Source organism: Nematolebias whitei, chromosome 19, assembly GCF_014905685.2.
Source record: "Nematolebias whitei isolate Nwh7 chromosome 19, NemWhi1, whole genome shotgun sequence".
NCBI classification, from domain to species: Eukaryota; Metazoa; Chordata; class Actinopteri; order Cyprinodontiformes; family Rivulidae; genus Nematolebias; species Nematolebias whitei.
Genome location: NC_056516.1, coordinates 20,530,329 through 20,546,479, shown reverse-complemented (window position 1 = coordinate 20,546,479; position 16,151 = coordinate 20,530,329). Strand labels below are relative to the sequence as shown.

At 38.2% G+C, this 16,151-nt stretch overlaps 1 protein-coding gene across 1 annotated transcript in view; it reads left to right on the top strand.

Moving 5' to 3' along the window:
• The window catches only part of col9a2 (procollagen, type IX, alpha 2), a 24,939-nt gene extending 9,112 nt beyond the window's left edge, over positions 1 to 15,827 (top strand). Inside the window, exons 7-32 of the mRNA XM_037692850.1 lie at positions 743 to 766; positions 893 to 946; positions 1,060 to 1,113; positions 2,456 to 2,506; positions 2,594 to 2,650; positions 2,724 to 2,777; positions 6,604 to 6,657; positions 6,795 to 6,848; positions 7,308 to 7,361; positions 7,440 to 7,493; positions 7,631 to 7,684; positions 7,781 to 7,834; positions 7,924 to 7,977; positions 9,741 to 9,785; positions 9,903 to 9,956; positions 10,043 to 10,096; positions 10,178 to 10,231; positions 10,313 to 10,384; positions 10,730 to 10,765; positions 10,909 to 10,953; positions 11,369 to 11,401; positions 11,530 to 11,676; positions 11,762 to 11,816; positions 11,979 to 12,167; positions 12,246 to 12,323; positions 15,058 to 15,827. Coding sequence (XP_037548778.1) covers positions 743 to 766; positions 893 to 946; positions 1,060 to 1,113; positions 2,456 to 2,506; positions 2,594 to 2,650; positions 2,724 to 2,777; positions 6,604 to 6,657; positions 6,795 to 6,848; positions 7,308 to 7,361; positions 7,440 to 7,493; positions 7,631 to 7,684; positions 7,781 to 7,834; positions 7,924 to 7,977; positions 9,741 to 9,785; positions 9,903 to 9,956; positions 10,043 to 10,096; positions 10,178 to 10,231; positions 10,313 to 10,384; positions 10,730 to 10,765; positions 10,909 to 10,953; positions 11,369 to 11,401; positions 11,530 to 11,676; positions 11,762 to 11,816; positions 11,979 to 12,167; positions 12,246 to 12,323; positions 15,058 to 15,263 — 1,740 coding nt within the window. The 3' untranslated portion in view covers positions 15,264 to 15,827. The remainder of the gene's footprint in view (positions 1 to 742; positions 767 to 892; positions 947 to 1,059; positions 1,114 to 2,455; positions 2,507 to 2,593; positions 2,651 to 2,723; positions 2,778 to 6,603; positions 6,658 to 6,794; positions 6,849 to 7,307; positions 7,362 to 7,439; positions 7,494 to 7,630; positions 7,685 to 7,780; positions 7,835 to 7,923; positions 7,978 to 9,740; positions 9,786 to 9,902; positions 9,957 to 10,042; positions 10,097 to 10,177; positions 10,232 to 10,312; positions 10,385 to 10,729; positions 10,766 to 10,908; positions 10,954 to 11,368; positions 11,402 to 11,529; positions 11,677 to 11,761; positions 11,817 to 11,978; positions 12,168 to 12,245; positions 12,324 to 15,057) is intronic.
• Positions 15,828 to 16,151: the final 324 nt, after the last annotated feature.

The window sequence follows — 16,151 nt, the reverse complement described above, 5'->3', positions numbered from 1 at the left end:
ATATGTGAAATTAAACACTGAAACCCAATGAAGCTTCAGTGATACTTATAAAATGAGTTATGACTAAGAAGACTGAGCACTGTTAGAAGCATTGATTGTGCACTATCAAGCATATTGTAACCCAGCTGGTCTCCTAAGGCAACCAACCAGTTACCCTGTTCTGTCATGTGCCTAACCAGCTGTAGCATATTGTTGGTTCAGTTTATCCAGATGTGACACATGTTTATCTAACTGACAGCAGAAATGTGTAGACACACTGTCCATAATGCAGTCAGAGCGATTCATGCACGCCAGCTTTGCTTCATGTGTAGCACTGTCTGACACCATTAGATGGTGCTCAGTCTCCATCTAACCCACTTCCTGCAGCACAGGTCTGGAGTCTCTCATTGACATGCTTGAATGCAACACTGTTAGTTAATCCTTTGTTTGGCATTAGCACTCGTCCTGTCTGGAGGTTGTGCTGAACACCCAGCTGTCTTTCGCAGTTTTGACAAGAGATCATGCCCTTTGCATTCTTTCTTCACTTGCTCCCTTAACCACTTTTGTTTATAATTAATTAAAAAAAAAAAGGCACACCAAACACAAACTGACTGACTTCTCTTTGTGTGTACTGTTTAAACATGCATTACTAAACTACTGCAACATTTTATAACTGGTTTTCACAAAAACAAGTTTGAATTTAAATATTTTGTTCTAATAGTTTTGTCTACTAGTTTTCCTTTTGTCTTTTCTTTCCACACAGGGAGTCGGTCTTCCAGGTCTAGCTGTAAGTAGCATGTTGATGACTTTCTCTTACAATAATTTATCTTTTGATGGGTAGAAAATAGTTGTAGCTGATGGAATATTCACATGTTCTCTTTTGCATTTATTCTTCATGCCATGCCATATGCAGGGCACTCCAGGTCCAATTGGTCTCCCAGGTCAAATAGGACGACCTGGTGCAAAGGTACCAGACCAGCTTCAGTTATACTTAATAGTACAAGCACACATTAATTACAGCAGTCCTTACATTGGCCATTGTTTTACTCATGGGCATTTTCCTATTTCACCTTCCTTCAGGGCATAATGGGACCACCTGGGCCTCCAGGACTTCCTGGACCTTCAGGCAAGCCAGTAAGTATGCAATGGTATTTTATCATGCATGACAACTCTGACTATGGCTTGCAGCACAACAAAGTTGGCTGAATATTGAAATGTATAGACATAACATGAGTGAAATGGCACATAATTTAGCTTGGACAATGTTGTAGTAAACATGTTGTAAATCAAAGCCAAATAATCATTAATTATCTTTTTTTTTTGTAAAAAGCAAGCTGAATATAATGGAATATAATTATGTACGCACACACACACACACACACACACACACACACACACACACACGCACACACCAAAATTAAAGAAAGAAAGAAAAAAAGTCAGATTAGTTCGGAGGGCTGGACAATGATACAGATGTTACTTTGTCATCAAAACTTTGGTTGTGGGTGAAGACGCATATTCATTTTCCATTGCTGAGCAAAAAGCTACTTAAGAAATAGCATATTAGGCTTCATAAGCTCAAGATGTAAAACAATCTGATGTGGTAATATCATCACATCAACACTAAAATCCTAAACCTAAACAATTTGCACACATCCACATAATAAAATAAAAAAAGGGAGCAGGAGAAATAACAAGGATCCTGATATGGTCACTAACACTTTTTGCTAACAGTATACATTGCCCCTACTATTACAATGCTAGTGCTAAGTCCAAAGTTGGAAAACAGTAGAAATGACACGTTGTTTTTCAGCAACACAATAAGCCTTGATTGTTTAATCTCAGAAAATGTTGTGATAGAAAAAAAAAAAAAGATTGTGACCTTAATCAAGCGCGTATTTCTGCAAGCCTAAATCAGCTGCCTCTAATGCTGAATGGGATTGCGGTGTAAAATAAAAGCTGTGACAAAGTGCTAATGCTGAGCAGAATCTTTGTTTGTTTCATAAAAAAAAACAGCAGTTATTATGTGTGTTTTGAAAAGCGTTAAAATACCTACAGCAGCCAGAGCTTAAACAGGTCCCAGTAGACATAAAGGGATGAAGTACTGAAAACAGTTTTAAGACTTACACTTTGAAAGCGTATGAACTCCCTTGTGTGCATCTATGACAGTCTTCATGAAGGTGGTGGTGAGTGGGGGTGTATTTTCAGTGAAAGTGATGTTCCCAGCCCAAGGGAGTATATTTGTTTAGCTTTAGTGCTGTCCTAGGACAAATAAACCCCCTGACTGTCGCAGTAATAGATCAGTCCCTTGAGATACTTCACTTCCAAACTTGATCTATAAATGGAGAGATGAAAAGATAGGGAAACAAATGGATGGCGATATGAAGGAAGTGCTTACTTAGCTCAGAAGTGAAGAGGACTTTGTCAACTGTGACCAGTAGGTTTTCCTCGTTTATGTACCCATTTCTCTGTCCAGGGACCTCCAGGAAAGTTTATTGGTTTAGATGAAGGTAGTGCAGACTTCCAGGTAAGGTCTTGTTTGAATACCCTTTTATACCACTTTGAACATTATTTAACAATTTGTAACCTGAGTTTGTCTTTACTTTTACATTAGTGTCCTCTCAACTGCCCGGCAGGACCTAAAGGCCCCCAAGGACTGCAGGGTGTTAAGGTGATGAGTGCGCCTGACTGTTTTCTGTCAAAAGTCCCTTATGTCACCGTATTATCTAAATGTTTCTCTCTAGGGACACAAAGGACGTGCCGGTGTTCTTGGGGACTCAGGAAGCATAGGAAAACTGGTGAGCCGCACAGTACACACATCCACTCACATACCGAAGCATGTTTATGTTATACAGCGTTGCACACTCAGACACCATTGAGAACCAGAGGAGGCAAGGATTAGTTCTAATGAAGCCCCCTAAGGCACATGACTGCACTAATCTGACTGCGATTAGTCAGGCTGGGCCCTGGCCGTGCAGTCTGCTTGCACCTAGGCAGATGAAAGACATGGTGAGGAGCCAGGTACATGAAGAAGAGGATGAGCGAGTCAGGGTTTGCGTGGCCCTCTCACCTTGCCAATTTAAGCAGAGCTAATGAGCACACTGTGAGCTCCAAGGGAGCAGCTAGCCGAGCCACAGGAGTTAGCCTCTGATCTTCCCCCACAATGAACCTTCTGGCAGTGCTCGGTGCAGAAAAAGCTCATTACACCCTGGAGCCACACCTCACAAGCATAACTTTTTTTTTTTGTTTGTTTGTTTCTTTTTATTTTTTTAAGACTTATCTCAATATCTCTTATTTTCCTTCATAAAGACAGTCATCGAGATCTTCTAGCATCAGCTTGTGCCTAAAAGAGAACTCGGATGTTGTCTGTGAAATCATGCAATATTTTCTGAATATCAAATCAATGCAGAATGAAACACTGAAGTAGACTTTTATTTTTAATGGCTGATAAGTAGAACAGCTTCATGACCCCAGCCTTTATTAAACATGTAGGATGGACCAACAGTGATTGGAATGTCCTGTCACATTGATAGATGATGATAGTAAAGTATTCAAACATTTTAGGATCTAATTTTATTTTGGTGCTAGGTGCAACATGACATTAGACACACGTGTCCTTATGGATTTAGTATAGGCTATAGATTAGAACAGCGCCACCATTTTCATTGTTTACACCCGTTGAAGGTGAGACATGTTATAGTCTCCATCCGTCCGTTCCTCTGTCTAAACTTTCTTTTGTCAAGCTTTTAATTTCGGATCCTGTCAGGTTAATTATACAAAACTTTATGCACATATGCATCATCAATAGATGGAGCTTTCATTATCCCTGCTTAAATGTAAAGATCATAAATCAAGGTCAAATGTTAAACAAGGTCTTTGCTTGTCTTGGTCATTGCTATAGATTGCTGTATCAGTGGGCATATAATGTGCCACATGTGGTTCTCTTGTTTGATGTGAGACCACTTGTTACAAAGCCTTAATGGTTTTATTCATTTATTTTGCAATTGCTTTTTTTAATTAGACTTATTTGTCAGAAATGGAAAATAAATCATGCTCCGTCAACAACAACTATCTAAGCAACTTGTCAATCACCAGAGAGCCAAATATCCCATGCAAATCTGTTTAATTGTCAGTTTAACATAAATGTTGACATTTGACAATTACGTCTTCACAATTGAGACAAATGATTTTATTGTCTTTTTGCTCACTGCTTTGCTTCCATGTAAGTGTTTGCAAAATTACGAGGAATCCTATGTCTAACCTAAAAACAAATAAATAAATAAATAAAACACTGAGTTCCTTATGGTAACCTTTAAAAACATGTTATCTATTTAATAAATCACCTCATTGTATGTTTTTTTTTTTGGCTTTGTAAGCAAAAAACAAACAAACATTAGTTATTGATCACTGCAGAAGGTGAAGCATGTATATTGTTTTGTCCCATGTCTGTCTATTTGCATGTGTTCATTTATCATTAGCAAATTATCTCATAAACCACTTGATGGATTTAAATGAATTGTGCCAAAAAATAAATAAATAAAATTAAATAATTGACTGTACATGTACAACTAAATAAGTTTTGAAGTCAACCCCCAATAAGACGCCTGCTACAGCTATGCCATAATATCAAACACAAAGCTCAGACAATTTAACAGAGATCTGGCTAAAGTTTGGTGTGGTAATAGTTGAGAGTCATTCCCAACATATACACTGACTGCAATTCTGTAAGATCTGTTTTTTTTTGTTTTTTTTTTACGTTGCTAACAAACTCAACTCTATTTAATAAATGGAGTCAGCCACTGTATACATTTTAGCATATTTTAACATTAACATTAACTTGTTTGTTAAGGCAAATGGGAATCTCCAGGTTGGTTGTGTTGACAAATGCAATTTTATATTTGTAATTTTTATATAATTAAATTTTTCTGAATAAATATGTCACTGCAGTGGAGAACTTGAACTGCATCCTAAAACCAGCTATAAAATAATTAAATTGATAATACTAGGTGAGAAGAAGCATATGTTCCTTCCATCTTTCTATACTATCAAACCAATTTAGCATTAATAAAAGGTGAACTTGCTTGTCATTTAAAAGACTACAGGTTTAAACTGCTTACAGTACATATTAATTACACAGTAGTTTGTGGCTTATATATTGTTTTGGGGCAGTAGCATAGTAACCACAAGGAAACATATAAGAATTATGCTCATATCTCAACTTTAAAGCCTTGTTTTCAGATGCTTTAATTACAGCTGAGGGAAGAATATTTTTGTACTAGCAGTTTTTCTAGCATTGGTGTTGGTACTACAATTTTGCCTTCATCTCTCTTATTTCTATCCAGACATTCTAACAGTATTCTATATTTGTTCTGCCAGATGTGTGTATATACGTTCATAAATCAAGCACATTAAGGAACGTGGCATTCCATCCTCCAGTACAGTGTAAAGTATTGAATAGTTAATTAGGGCGTTCCATCCATCATTTGAGAGCAGAAGCCCTGGATGAGTTGTGGACAGCTGTCCCTTGTACTTTAAGAACTAGTATAAGAATGTTGCTAGCGATAATGATGACAAGTTCAAACTTAGCAGTACTATATAACTTTCAGCATTTGTTTAAATCTGTGTTATTACAGTTAACTATACTACATTTCCTAAATTTAAAGGGGAAAGTCAGAGTTAAATGTAGCTCTGCACACAAAGGCTTGCATTGTATAGTATGTTCAAGTGTAACGGTATAGAGCCACAGACACGCCTAAACATTTTTTGATAGTTCAAAGAAAAATCAGCTGCCAGAATAAACCGAATAGCAAGTAGCCATGTTGTTGTCAAATTCAGTTATATATTGTGTCTTCCCACTGAACCTAGAAATCATAGTGGAAAATACTGACTGGTAGCTGAAAACAAAGTCCAACATGCTGGAAACTACCAACACTTTTATCATTGTTTAAGTCGTATTTTTATAAAATACACATTAGGCTTCTGAATTCTTCCCTAATCCAAACATGTTTTACTTTCCATATGTGGTGTAACAACTGTGTTTTCATGCTCCTAGTTTTGTCATATCTGCGTGGAGAAGTAGATAATGGTAAATGGACTTCAATTATATAGCGCCTTTCTATCTTATCAAGATACTCAAAGCACTTTACACTGCAATTTGTGTCCAATGGGACACACATCGGAGGCAATGAGGGGTTCATTGTCTTGCACAGGGACACGTCAGCATGCGACGGCTGGTAGAATCAAACCCCCACCTCTCCCATTGGAGGACAACACTAACCACTCAGCCACAGCTGCCTTTAGACACTTTAAAAAGTTTCAATTCCAATTTCAACATTTAGCAAGAGTACACCTTAAAGTCCATGTGTCTGAGTGAGGATATTGGTATCGGACCATTAATTTTTGATTAGCTTTCTCCCACTGGCTAACAAGCTTCAGCAAGATTGCTATGAAGTATGACTTTACAAGTACAGAGCACACAACCTTCAAAGGCCAATTAAACATCAAAAACAACCAACATAACTTACTTTTACCTTAAAATAAAAATACAAATTCAAAAAAGATGAACTTTCAACGTCTGAAAATAAAGTTAAACTAATATGTTTTTTTTTCTTCTTCTTTTATCAGGGATCCAAAGGAAATGTAGGCTTCTCTGGGGAGCAAGGCATCCCAGGACCTCCGGTATGTTGTAAACAATATGACATCCATGTCAATTAGGAAATGTTTTTTTTTTTTTTAAATGTTTTAAAATAAGTTTTGTGACCTGGTGATGTTCAAGCACCAGTATTTGTCTTACATTGTTTTACTTTTTCTTTTAGGGTCCAATTGGTCTTAGGGGATACCCAGGAATGATGGGTCCCAAAGGAGAAGCAGTGAGTGCCACACATTTATTTTTTGTTATTTACATGGAAATTTAATGTGCTTTTTGTAATTTAGTTTCAAGGCCATTATACTTCAGAGATGAACACAGACAAACCTGGCCTCTTCTATACAAACACCATCCATTACCAGCAACGGGGACATATGGAAATGATGCTAACACAAATCTCTCTCTTTCTCTAATGAGTTGGGGTTGTCTGGGTCCATAGTGCCTCCGTCTGTAGTTAATGATCCGCTGTAGCCATCCGTCTTAGTGTTAACATTAGCCAAGTTAGCCAAGTTAGCGCCCCGGCTTAGTGCCAAAACAAAAGTAGCTGGCTCTTGGTGCAGCTCCCATTAGTGGAGTGAGTTAAGCACTAATTATCCTTTTATCACAATGAATAGAAGAGCTTCTGAGATTAGCTTTCTCACTGATATTAGGTGATTGATTGCAATTTGTTGTTTTCCGTCAGGGACCTGGTGGCTACAAGGGCATCAGTGGCCCTGTAGGAATTCCTGGACCTCCTGTAAGAACCCCACCCCCACACATTTAGATAAGTAAAACATTTTAAATTGTCTAAATTACTATTTATATTATTTTGTAGGGTGAAGAGGGACCTAAAGGACCACCTGGAGAGTCAGGAGAGATGGGCGATAAAGTAAGAGACTTTTGCCATGGTTTTTTTTGCTTATCTGTTTGCTTGTGTTTTGTTTGTTTTTATTCAGCATTTGAATAGGGAAATCAATGTGATGTATGCTATACATTTACTGACATAGATATAATTATTTGTTGCAGGGCGGCCGAGGCATTCAGGGTCCTCAAGGGGCTGTTGGTAAAAAGGGAGAAAATGTGAGTTAAAACTCTTGGATTGTTTGTTGCCATGTGTTTGAAGACTGTGCCAACTTATAAATGAAATCCACGAACACATCTGCTTGCGTTTCACAGGGTCTGCCAGGTATTGATGGAAAAGATGGCACACCTGGAATACCTGGAATCAAAGTAAGCTTGTGCTTGCTGCATGAAACAAAAAAAAAATCTGAATTAAAGCTATTTTTACTCTCTTACTTTGCTCTCTCTCTTTCATGCAGGGTGCTCCTGGGCAGTCCGGGATGCCGGGTTCTCCTGGACCTCAAGGAACTGCTGTGAGTGATCTATTAATATAGATGGGGATGGCGTACTTATTGTATGTTACAAAAAAAAAAAAAAAAAACAGCACATACTGTCACCTAGATTCACTTAATCACTTACAGTAATTTAGTCTTTATATGTGACTTTAACAAATATGAAACAACACAATAAAAAAAAAAAGACAAAAGGCTGAAGCATCATGTAAATGTTAGTACGATCTGATTTGTAGGCGCTCATTCTGCTTTACAAAACAAGGGTAGAAATTATAGTTCATTATTGGGGGGGGGGGGGTGAAGAGCTAATGTTCATTAGCGTGCTCACAACTTGCAGAAACTACATGGGCGCACTGACTGGTTGTATTTCTTCACCTGCGCCTGTGAGAATACAGTATATATATAATTTGGCTTGTATTACTTTTTGTGGTCACTAATTGTCACTAATCTGCATCATTTTGGCAAGACTTTAAAGCTCTAAATATAAAAATGTTAACAATCAAAAGACATGCGTCCAATAAATAAGTCATTTAAATCAAACACAATTATTCTTCAGACACATTGATTTATTGTGGTATCTGCCAATATAAAATATGAGTCATTGGAATGATGAACCAAGATTGATTACTCCTGCAGATCATAGATCCATTCAATTATTATAGAAATAAAGTATTACTCTTTTCATTTACAAAAAGCGAAGTATTTTGCTTCGTGTAAAATAACAAGAACATTTCCAAGTAACACCATTCCCCCATGCAAAGGTCAAACTTGATAACGATTGAGTTTTTATGCACTTTGCACTCTTTCTAAATCAGATGCATCACCCCCTTGTATGGGGTCAACAGATGGTTGTGCGTGGGGGGTGGGGGGATTTATAAGCTGCATAAATGCATCATTCTGCATATGAATGGTGGATATGCTTTCATTTCGGGGGGGGGGGGGGGGGGGGGGGCCCATCTTTGTTTTTTGTTTTTCTTAAAATTGGGGGGGCCAGACGCTTGAGATTTCTGCCCAAGTTCACAGTGAATCCTTAATCCATTCTCTTTTAGAATATAAACCACCTTCAAATGGCACTCCTCCATCTGCATATCGTTTATCATAATCAGAGAAAGTGTGTGTGTGGGTGGGTGTGTGTGTGTGGTATTTTGACTGAGGGGTAATGGAGCATGGGATGCACACTTTTCTGTGTGATCACTACTGTGACACCAACACTGCTGCAGATTTAGAAGCTGGAGTTTACTGTCTGTTTATGTCCTTCTATGATACATTATCACACATGTGCATGACATATGTACAGACATGCACAGAGAGAGAGAGATGCAAGTATGTAAGTTGATTTGGTTCATATGTCCATCTATATGGGTCGCCGGTGGTTCATAAGTCTTTTATTTTTCTTTATCAGATTTTTCAACTTTGATGTGATAAGAGTTGAGTGTCATCACCTACTCAAACACCAAACACCAAGTGCTAACAGATTATGAAAGACCTTAGTATGAAAAGTTGTCAATAACTACAGCAGTCAATGTGCCTGTCTGTTAGCAAAGTTCCTCATGAACCACCAGACTCATTCTTATGAAACTCCCAGAAAGTTATTATTGGTTGTACATCTAGAAGTGTTTAACGTATCAAATCAGTTAGATTTATTATGGCCACCACAGCCAATCCACCTTAGACAATACACAACAGTATATAACATTAATTCTACAGATGTTGTGCAAAAATTTGACATAATAGTAGCTGAGCGTCATCCACAACATAACTGTAAAGTCTTGGTTACTCTGTAGGGATTACCTGGCACCCCTGGGACAAAGGGAGAAGCTGGAGTTAAGGTATGTCATGATTTTCCTATTGTTTCATATTACCAATTTACAAAAAAAAATGTGTTGTTGTTGTTCTTGTTATTATTATTATTATTGTTATTAAAATTTACACGAAACTCTTGCAAGGGGGAACCAGGTCCTAGGGGTCCTGCTGGCACTTCTGGTGCTCCTGGACCTTTGGTAAGTGTATGATATTTGCATGCCTGCCAAAATGTTATAGTGCAACTGGGGTAGACACATGTATTAATTTATTGCACCCTTGTTAGGGTGAACCTGGTATTCCTGGTGAGCCAGGTATGGCAGGGGTCCCTGGACCAAAGGTAATGTATTGTAATTTTAGATTAAAACACTAAAAGGTGCTGCCTCAAACCAGGCTCACTCACTTTCAATGACTTCTGAAGGGTGACAGAGGCGAGCGTGGACCTGTAGGGCCACAAGGTGGAGTAGGCAAGCCTGTAAGTCATATTGCTTAATTGTCAAGTACATTTTAAGATGAATACAGGATGTACATGTAAGTGATTACTGTTTTCTAACAGGGAGGTAAAGGAGAAAGAGGACTCCCTGGTGTCCCAGGTGCACAGGGTCTTTCTGGGATTAAAGGAGACCAGGTATGTGCATTTTTGACCATGAGAAAGTTGCTACATTTTGGTGTGAAACCTGTAATATAACTGTGTGATACTGTAGTTAGGCAGAGCTATCCATTGGGGGCACTGTTTATCTGTGACTAGAACTCAAATGAATCCACAGTAGATTATTGAAAAAGGCAGGCAATATAAATGATAATTCAAAGTTCCACATCTTCCTTGTTTTAAAGTTGAGACAATTTTTTTTTTCTTACTTTCCAATCCCTAGTGTCACTGTCTTCAATCAGTAAACAGTTTTTTGTGTGTGTGTATTTTCTACGTGATAATAGATTTTGGATTTGATCACATTTACGTTTACTCATTTCTCAGGGCTTCCAAGGCAAAGTTGGTCCAAAGGGGGACATAGTAAGAAACCTTTATTTATTTAAATTATTTTCATTTATTTATTTGCTTTGTTAGAATGTGTTGTCAAAAATAGACAAACAGAAGCACTATGCTCACACATCCCTTTATTCTTATCCTCGGGATTTCCGTTTTGTTGCTTTTAGGGCGATCCTGGCGTGGAGGGATTGGCTGGTGAGAAAGGTGAAAAGGTAACGAATATGAACACACAGTCCAAAGCTGTTCTCAGCTTTTTGCTATAAGTAACCGTGACAAAGTTGCTGGTTCTTAAAAAAACTTTCAGTCTTTAGATAAGAAGGTTTAACATGTTTATTTTGAATACATCAAAACGGAATGATAAAATGAAGAATATAATTGTTAAACCATAACAATGTTAAAAGCCTGTTTTTAAATTTGCATATGTGCTCTTGTAGTACCGTAATCCAGATGGCGAGTAAGTTGTTTACATGACGGTAAAGCAATGAGGCGCGATGGCTCTTTGAGGCCAGATTTCAGTATTCATTAATAACATTCTTTCTTGAATTACAGATGACTGTACATATCTAAATAATGAATATTAAATGTAGATAAAACTATGATAATGATTGTCTGTCTTTGCTGTGGCAGGGTATATCTGGTGAACCTGGGCCCAAAGGACAGGTGAGAGTACCACCATAGGAAAGAGGTGGTTGATAGCTTTGTTTTGGCCTCATTTACTTCTAACCTTAAAAAAAAAAAGGGTTTATCTTTTTAAATAATTGTTTATTTGATTTTCTTCTCTTTTTCAGCAAGGGATTAGGGGTGACCTTGGGCACAATGGTCCCACTGGGGACCCCGGTAAACCTGGAGATCAGGGACCATCAGGGCTATCTGGTCCAAGGGGACTTAATGGAGAGCGAGGGGTACCTGGCATGCCAGGCATTATGGGACCACCAGTAAGTGTATTTCAACTTTCAATACAGCATACATATTTGGTATTTTATATCTCGGCAATTCTCATTCATCTCTTCCTCTCTCCAGGGACGTGATGCATCTGACCAGCATATTATTGAAGTAGTTCTAAAGATGATGCAGGGTGAGCATCCAGAGCTGAATATTTACCTTTGATGTCTGCAGGGTAGATTAGATTAGCTCATTTTCCAAAACTGCTTTCATCTCCTGAGCAGTCAGTTGCCAGCTATCAAAGGTTAATAAAAAATGATTATGTTGTGTTATTTTTCTCGTCTTCTTTTAACAGAGAAGCTCACAGCAGTAGCAGTGAGTGCAAAGAGAGCTGTGCTTGGTGGTACAGGTGTTATGGGACCTCCAGGGCCCCCTGGACCTCCAGGATCACCTGGCTCTCAGGGTCCACATGGTTTACCAGGACCCCGTGGAATGCCTGGTATCATTGGAGCACATGGGCAGATAGGAAACACAGGGCTTAAAGGTACAAATAAACAACATGATACATTTATATATTACGAGTAGCATTTACTAACGTCTTCACATGATCCACCTTGCTTAGGAAAGAGAGGGGCGAAGGGAGAGAGGGGAGATCCAGGTAAAGCTCACCCAGGACCACCAGGACCACCAGGAATACAAGGTAGGAATTTAGCTCATGCATGCAAACTTAACATCTAGAACCATATGAGCTGAAAATAGGACTGAAGATTAATTAAATATACAACAAATGGACAGCAATGTTCACTTAATCTTTGTTTTATGTATCAAAGGAAAAGAAGAACCAGAATGTGGCTCAATTAAAATGGGATGGCAAAACACTGCTGACATAAAAATGTTCATGCTACCTCATAAAACATAAAAAAAATAGAACAATGATCATAGCAATTTGTTAGATTTACAAGGGAGGGATTGAGAAAGACACTGGTATGCTGGTTTCCGTTTGCCAGAAGTTCCATCGCATTGAGATCACATATCTCTTTTCTAAGGGAAGCTTTAGCCTACAGGCAGCCTGCTATAGATGGTTTGGACTGTGAGAGGAAACTGGAGTAGCCGAAGAGAACCCACGCAAACAAAAGAAGAACATGGAAACTCCACATAAAAAGACTACAAGTCCAAACTGGGGGTGAAACCCAGGACGCTCTTACTGTGAGACAGCAGTGTTAACCACCAATGTGCTGCCCAGCTTCCTTTGTTGCTGGAGCTTAAAACCACAAGGCACTATTTGCCATTATGGGCTTTTGCAACCAGCATCTGTGCAGGTTGCATGAGGCTTTAAGTCCCTTCTACCCTTAGCTTGCAATCATGGTGTCGTCTTAAATTTTTGATTTATTTATTTATTTATTTTTAAGCAAGAAGTAATTAACTGCTGATAAATGTTTTTTTAAAAAGTGTGCCAATATTTGAACTTATATCCATACATATCTTATATGTCCATTTTGTTTACATGGAGGTGGCAAAACTTACTTTTACTTTAACCAGTCATTTAGGAAGTTGATCCCATTATGGCTTCAGCTTATAGGTTTCAGTTCAAGGTCAACCTATATACAGTCTTTGGGCTAAACCAGTGCATTAAAATGGATGGCAGGTTCAAATTGTGAAAAAAAAACAAAATAAAAAAAAACTGTTTGTTTCTGCAGCATGGTGGCACAACTGGTAGAGCTGCCGCCTCTCAGTAAGCAGCTTACCCTGGTTCAAATCCCGGTCCGGGTGCCTTTTTGGGTGGAGTTTGCATGTTCTCTCCATGCATGCGTGGGTTTTCTCCAGGTACTCCGGTTTCCTCCCACAGACCAAAAACATGCATGTTAGACTGATTGGTAACTCTAAATTGTCCCTAGGTGTGAGAGTGAATGGTTGTCATGTTTGTCTCTATGTGTCCCTGTGATGGATTTGCAACCTGTCCAGGGTTGTCCCCCACGACCCACAAAGGAAGAAGTGGGTAAAATATAATGGATGGATGGATGAATGGATGTTTCCAGTAGTTTTTGAAATACAAAATTTGATATTAAAAGTACTATGAATAGCTATTGAGTAATGATCAAGCTTAATTATGAATGGTAAAAAAATGAATTAACAAATGAACTACAAATATTTACATAATACAAATCTATCATTTTTTTTTTAATTGGTAAATGTGAATTTATCAAACTTTTTTTGTTGTTTCTTACATTTCTGCATTTTTTTTCCTTCAGATGGATTTTTCACTATTCTTTCTACATTCAGATTCTAATTTTAGCTACTTTTTGAATGTTCATTAAAATGAACAAGTAGCAAACATTGAGTGCATCTAACGAGACTATACAAGATTTTTGTACCATTAAATGTATTTCAAAAGAGACAATTCCTAAATTCTAACTATCTCTTTTTTTGAAAGGACAACTCATACCTCTTCATGTTTTAATGTTTTCCTGAATAATTTATGCTTTAAAAAGCTAGCAAAATCTGCACATTTGCTTCGTTCCACAAAAACGGACTACAACACCCATCCCTCACCTGCATGAACTCACCAAGCTGACAGGGAGGGCTGATGGGATCCTGATCACAGTATATAAGTTTATTTTAATACTGGATTCCAAACAAGATCTCAGAAACCTAGAATAAGAACAGTGTCCCCGTTAGGCTAGTTTCAATTCAAGTTTTATTAGAAATCTGAGCACAAATCCTTCATTTCAGGGATCATAAGTTTTATGAAGGTTAAGTGCATCATCTTGACTGTCTTAATGCTGATCAAGTACAAATTTGATTCCCATTATTAATTCATTCTTTTTAAACAGTACAAAATAAAAAGCAATCATCTCCTCACCTAAAAATGTGTTCTTTGTTTTCACCTTAGAGTTATCAGTTCAACAATCTTCCACTGGAAAATGTATTCACAAAGTTGCTGTTTGTTTCTTTGTGGTTTGTCCCATTTTGTTTAGATGCAAAAAGTTTTCCATTTCAGCTCAATGTAAAAAAAAAACGACCACTGTACCACGTGTTTAGGCTTTTTATGATGCAGTTAGGAATGCACATTAAAAGACAAATGGTGGATGGGAAAGCAGAGGTGCAGAAGACAAAGGGGACAATAAGCAACTGAAAGACTTGGCATTACATCTTTTGCCACAGGAGAGGCTGCTGAAAGGAATTTTAAAGGCATCATTAACTCCAGTCATTTAACACATGCTCTTGAATGAGAAAGTGAAAGGATTGCAACAGTACTAGCTAATTCAAATACAAATTCTCGTGTGCACAGAGGCAGATAACTTAAACATCAGGACATGTAATTCACCCATGCTATCAAAGTCTATGTTGGGGTTTTCCATCATTAATATGAACCTTGGAAGTTATGTATATTGATTTCTGGAAATCTTTAAATATGTATATATATCTTTCTACAGGTCCTTCAGGTATTGATGGTGTAGCTCGAGATGGGAGACCTGGAGAGAGAGGACCTCAGGGAGAAGCTGGAGAGGCTGGTCGCCCCGGTAAGGCAGGGCACCCAGGTCTTCCAGGGTTCTGCGAGGCAGCGATGTGTCTGGCTGCATCCGCATACACCTCGCCGAGATTACAGGAGGCGGGGACTATCAAAGGACCCAGTGTTTAGAGACTCGTCTCTCACATCATCAGTTCGTAACACCTGGAAGGATGGGAGATCAAAAGAGAGAGAGCGAGAGCCAGAAAACTCTTCTCTGTTGGATAACAACAAAAATAAGAGGCGGGGACAATGATGGCACCATGACTGGATGTTTAGCCCCCTCATCCTCTTCTTCTAAATTTGACAACCAAAAGTTTTGACTGGTGGGACATCATGATCTTAATCCCACATATCACCATGACAACAGCAGCTCCCTGCCACCTACATCCTTTAAAATTCTTCACTGTTTTTGGATGATGTCAGTGTCATTTCCTTCCAAATATAATTTCACTGTTCCAGCAGTGACACAGGAACAGATTCAGATTGCATCCCCCTGTCTCCCACCAACACATAATGTGCAGTATGGATTGAGAAGAGCTGAAACTCAAATTTGTTGATGGGTGCTTTATTTTTTTTTTTTACAACCACAGTCACTTTATTGGTTATGGTACACCTATATGCAATATTTTGTGTTTTAATTTATGAAGCCTTAAAATGCACAAAAAGACCAATAAATGATTTCAGTCTATATGTTCACTCAGTACTGTATTATAAAATGTAACTTTTGATTATCAACCTTGAGTGAATCTTTAATTTAACTCAAGTACCTCCACCCCTTCACCCAACCCCTCCCTACAGTCTTGATTCCTTGCTTGCAACCTAAGTCTCATTTTAGAAACTAACAACTAGCTTTATCTCTTCCCCTTGTTGCCTGGCAACAGCATATCCCAATGGGCACTCCCCATCTCCCACAATGCAGTGCTGTAAATCTTTGTAAATGCGTGTTGATTATTATGTGCAGAAAAAAAGAAAAAAATAATGTTTTATGATATGCACCAACAAAAATCCTGTGTTAAT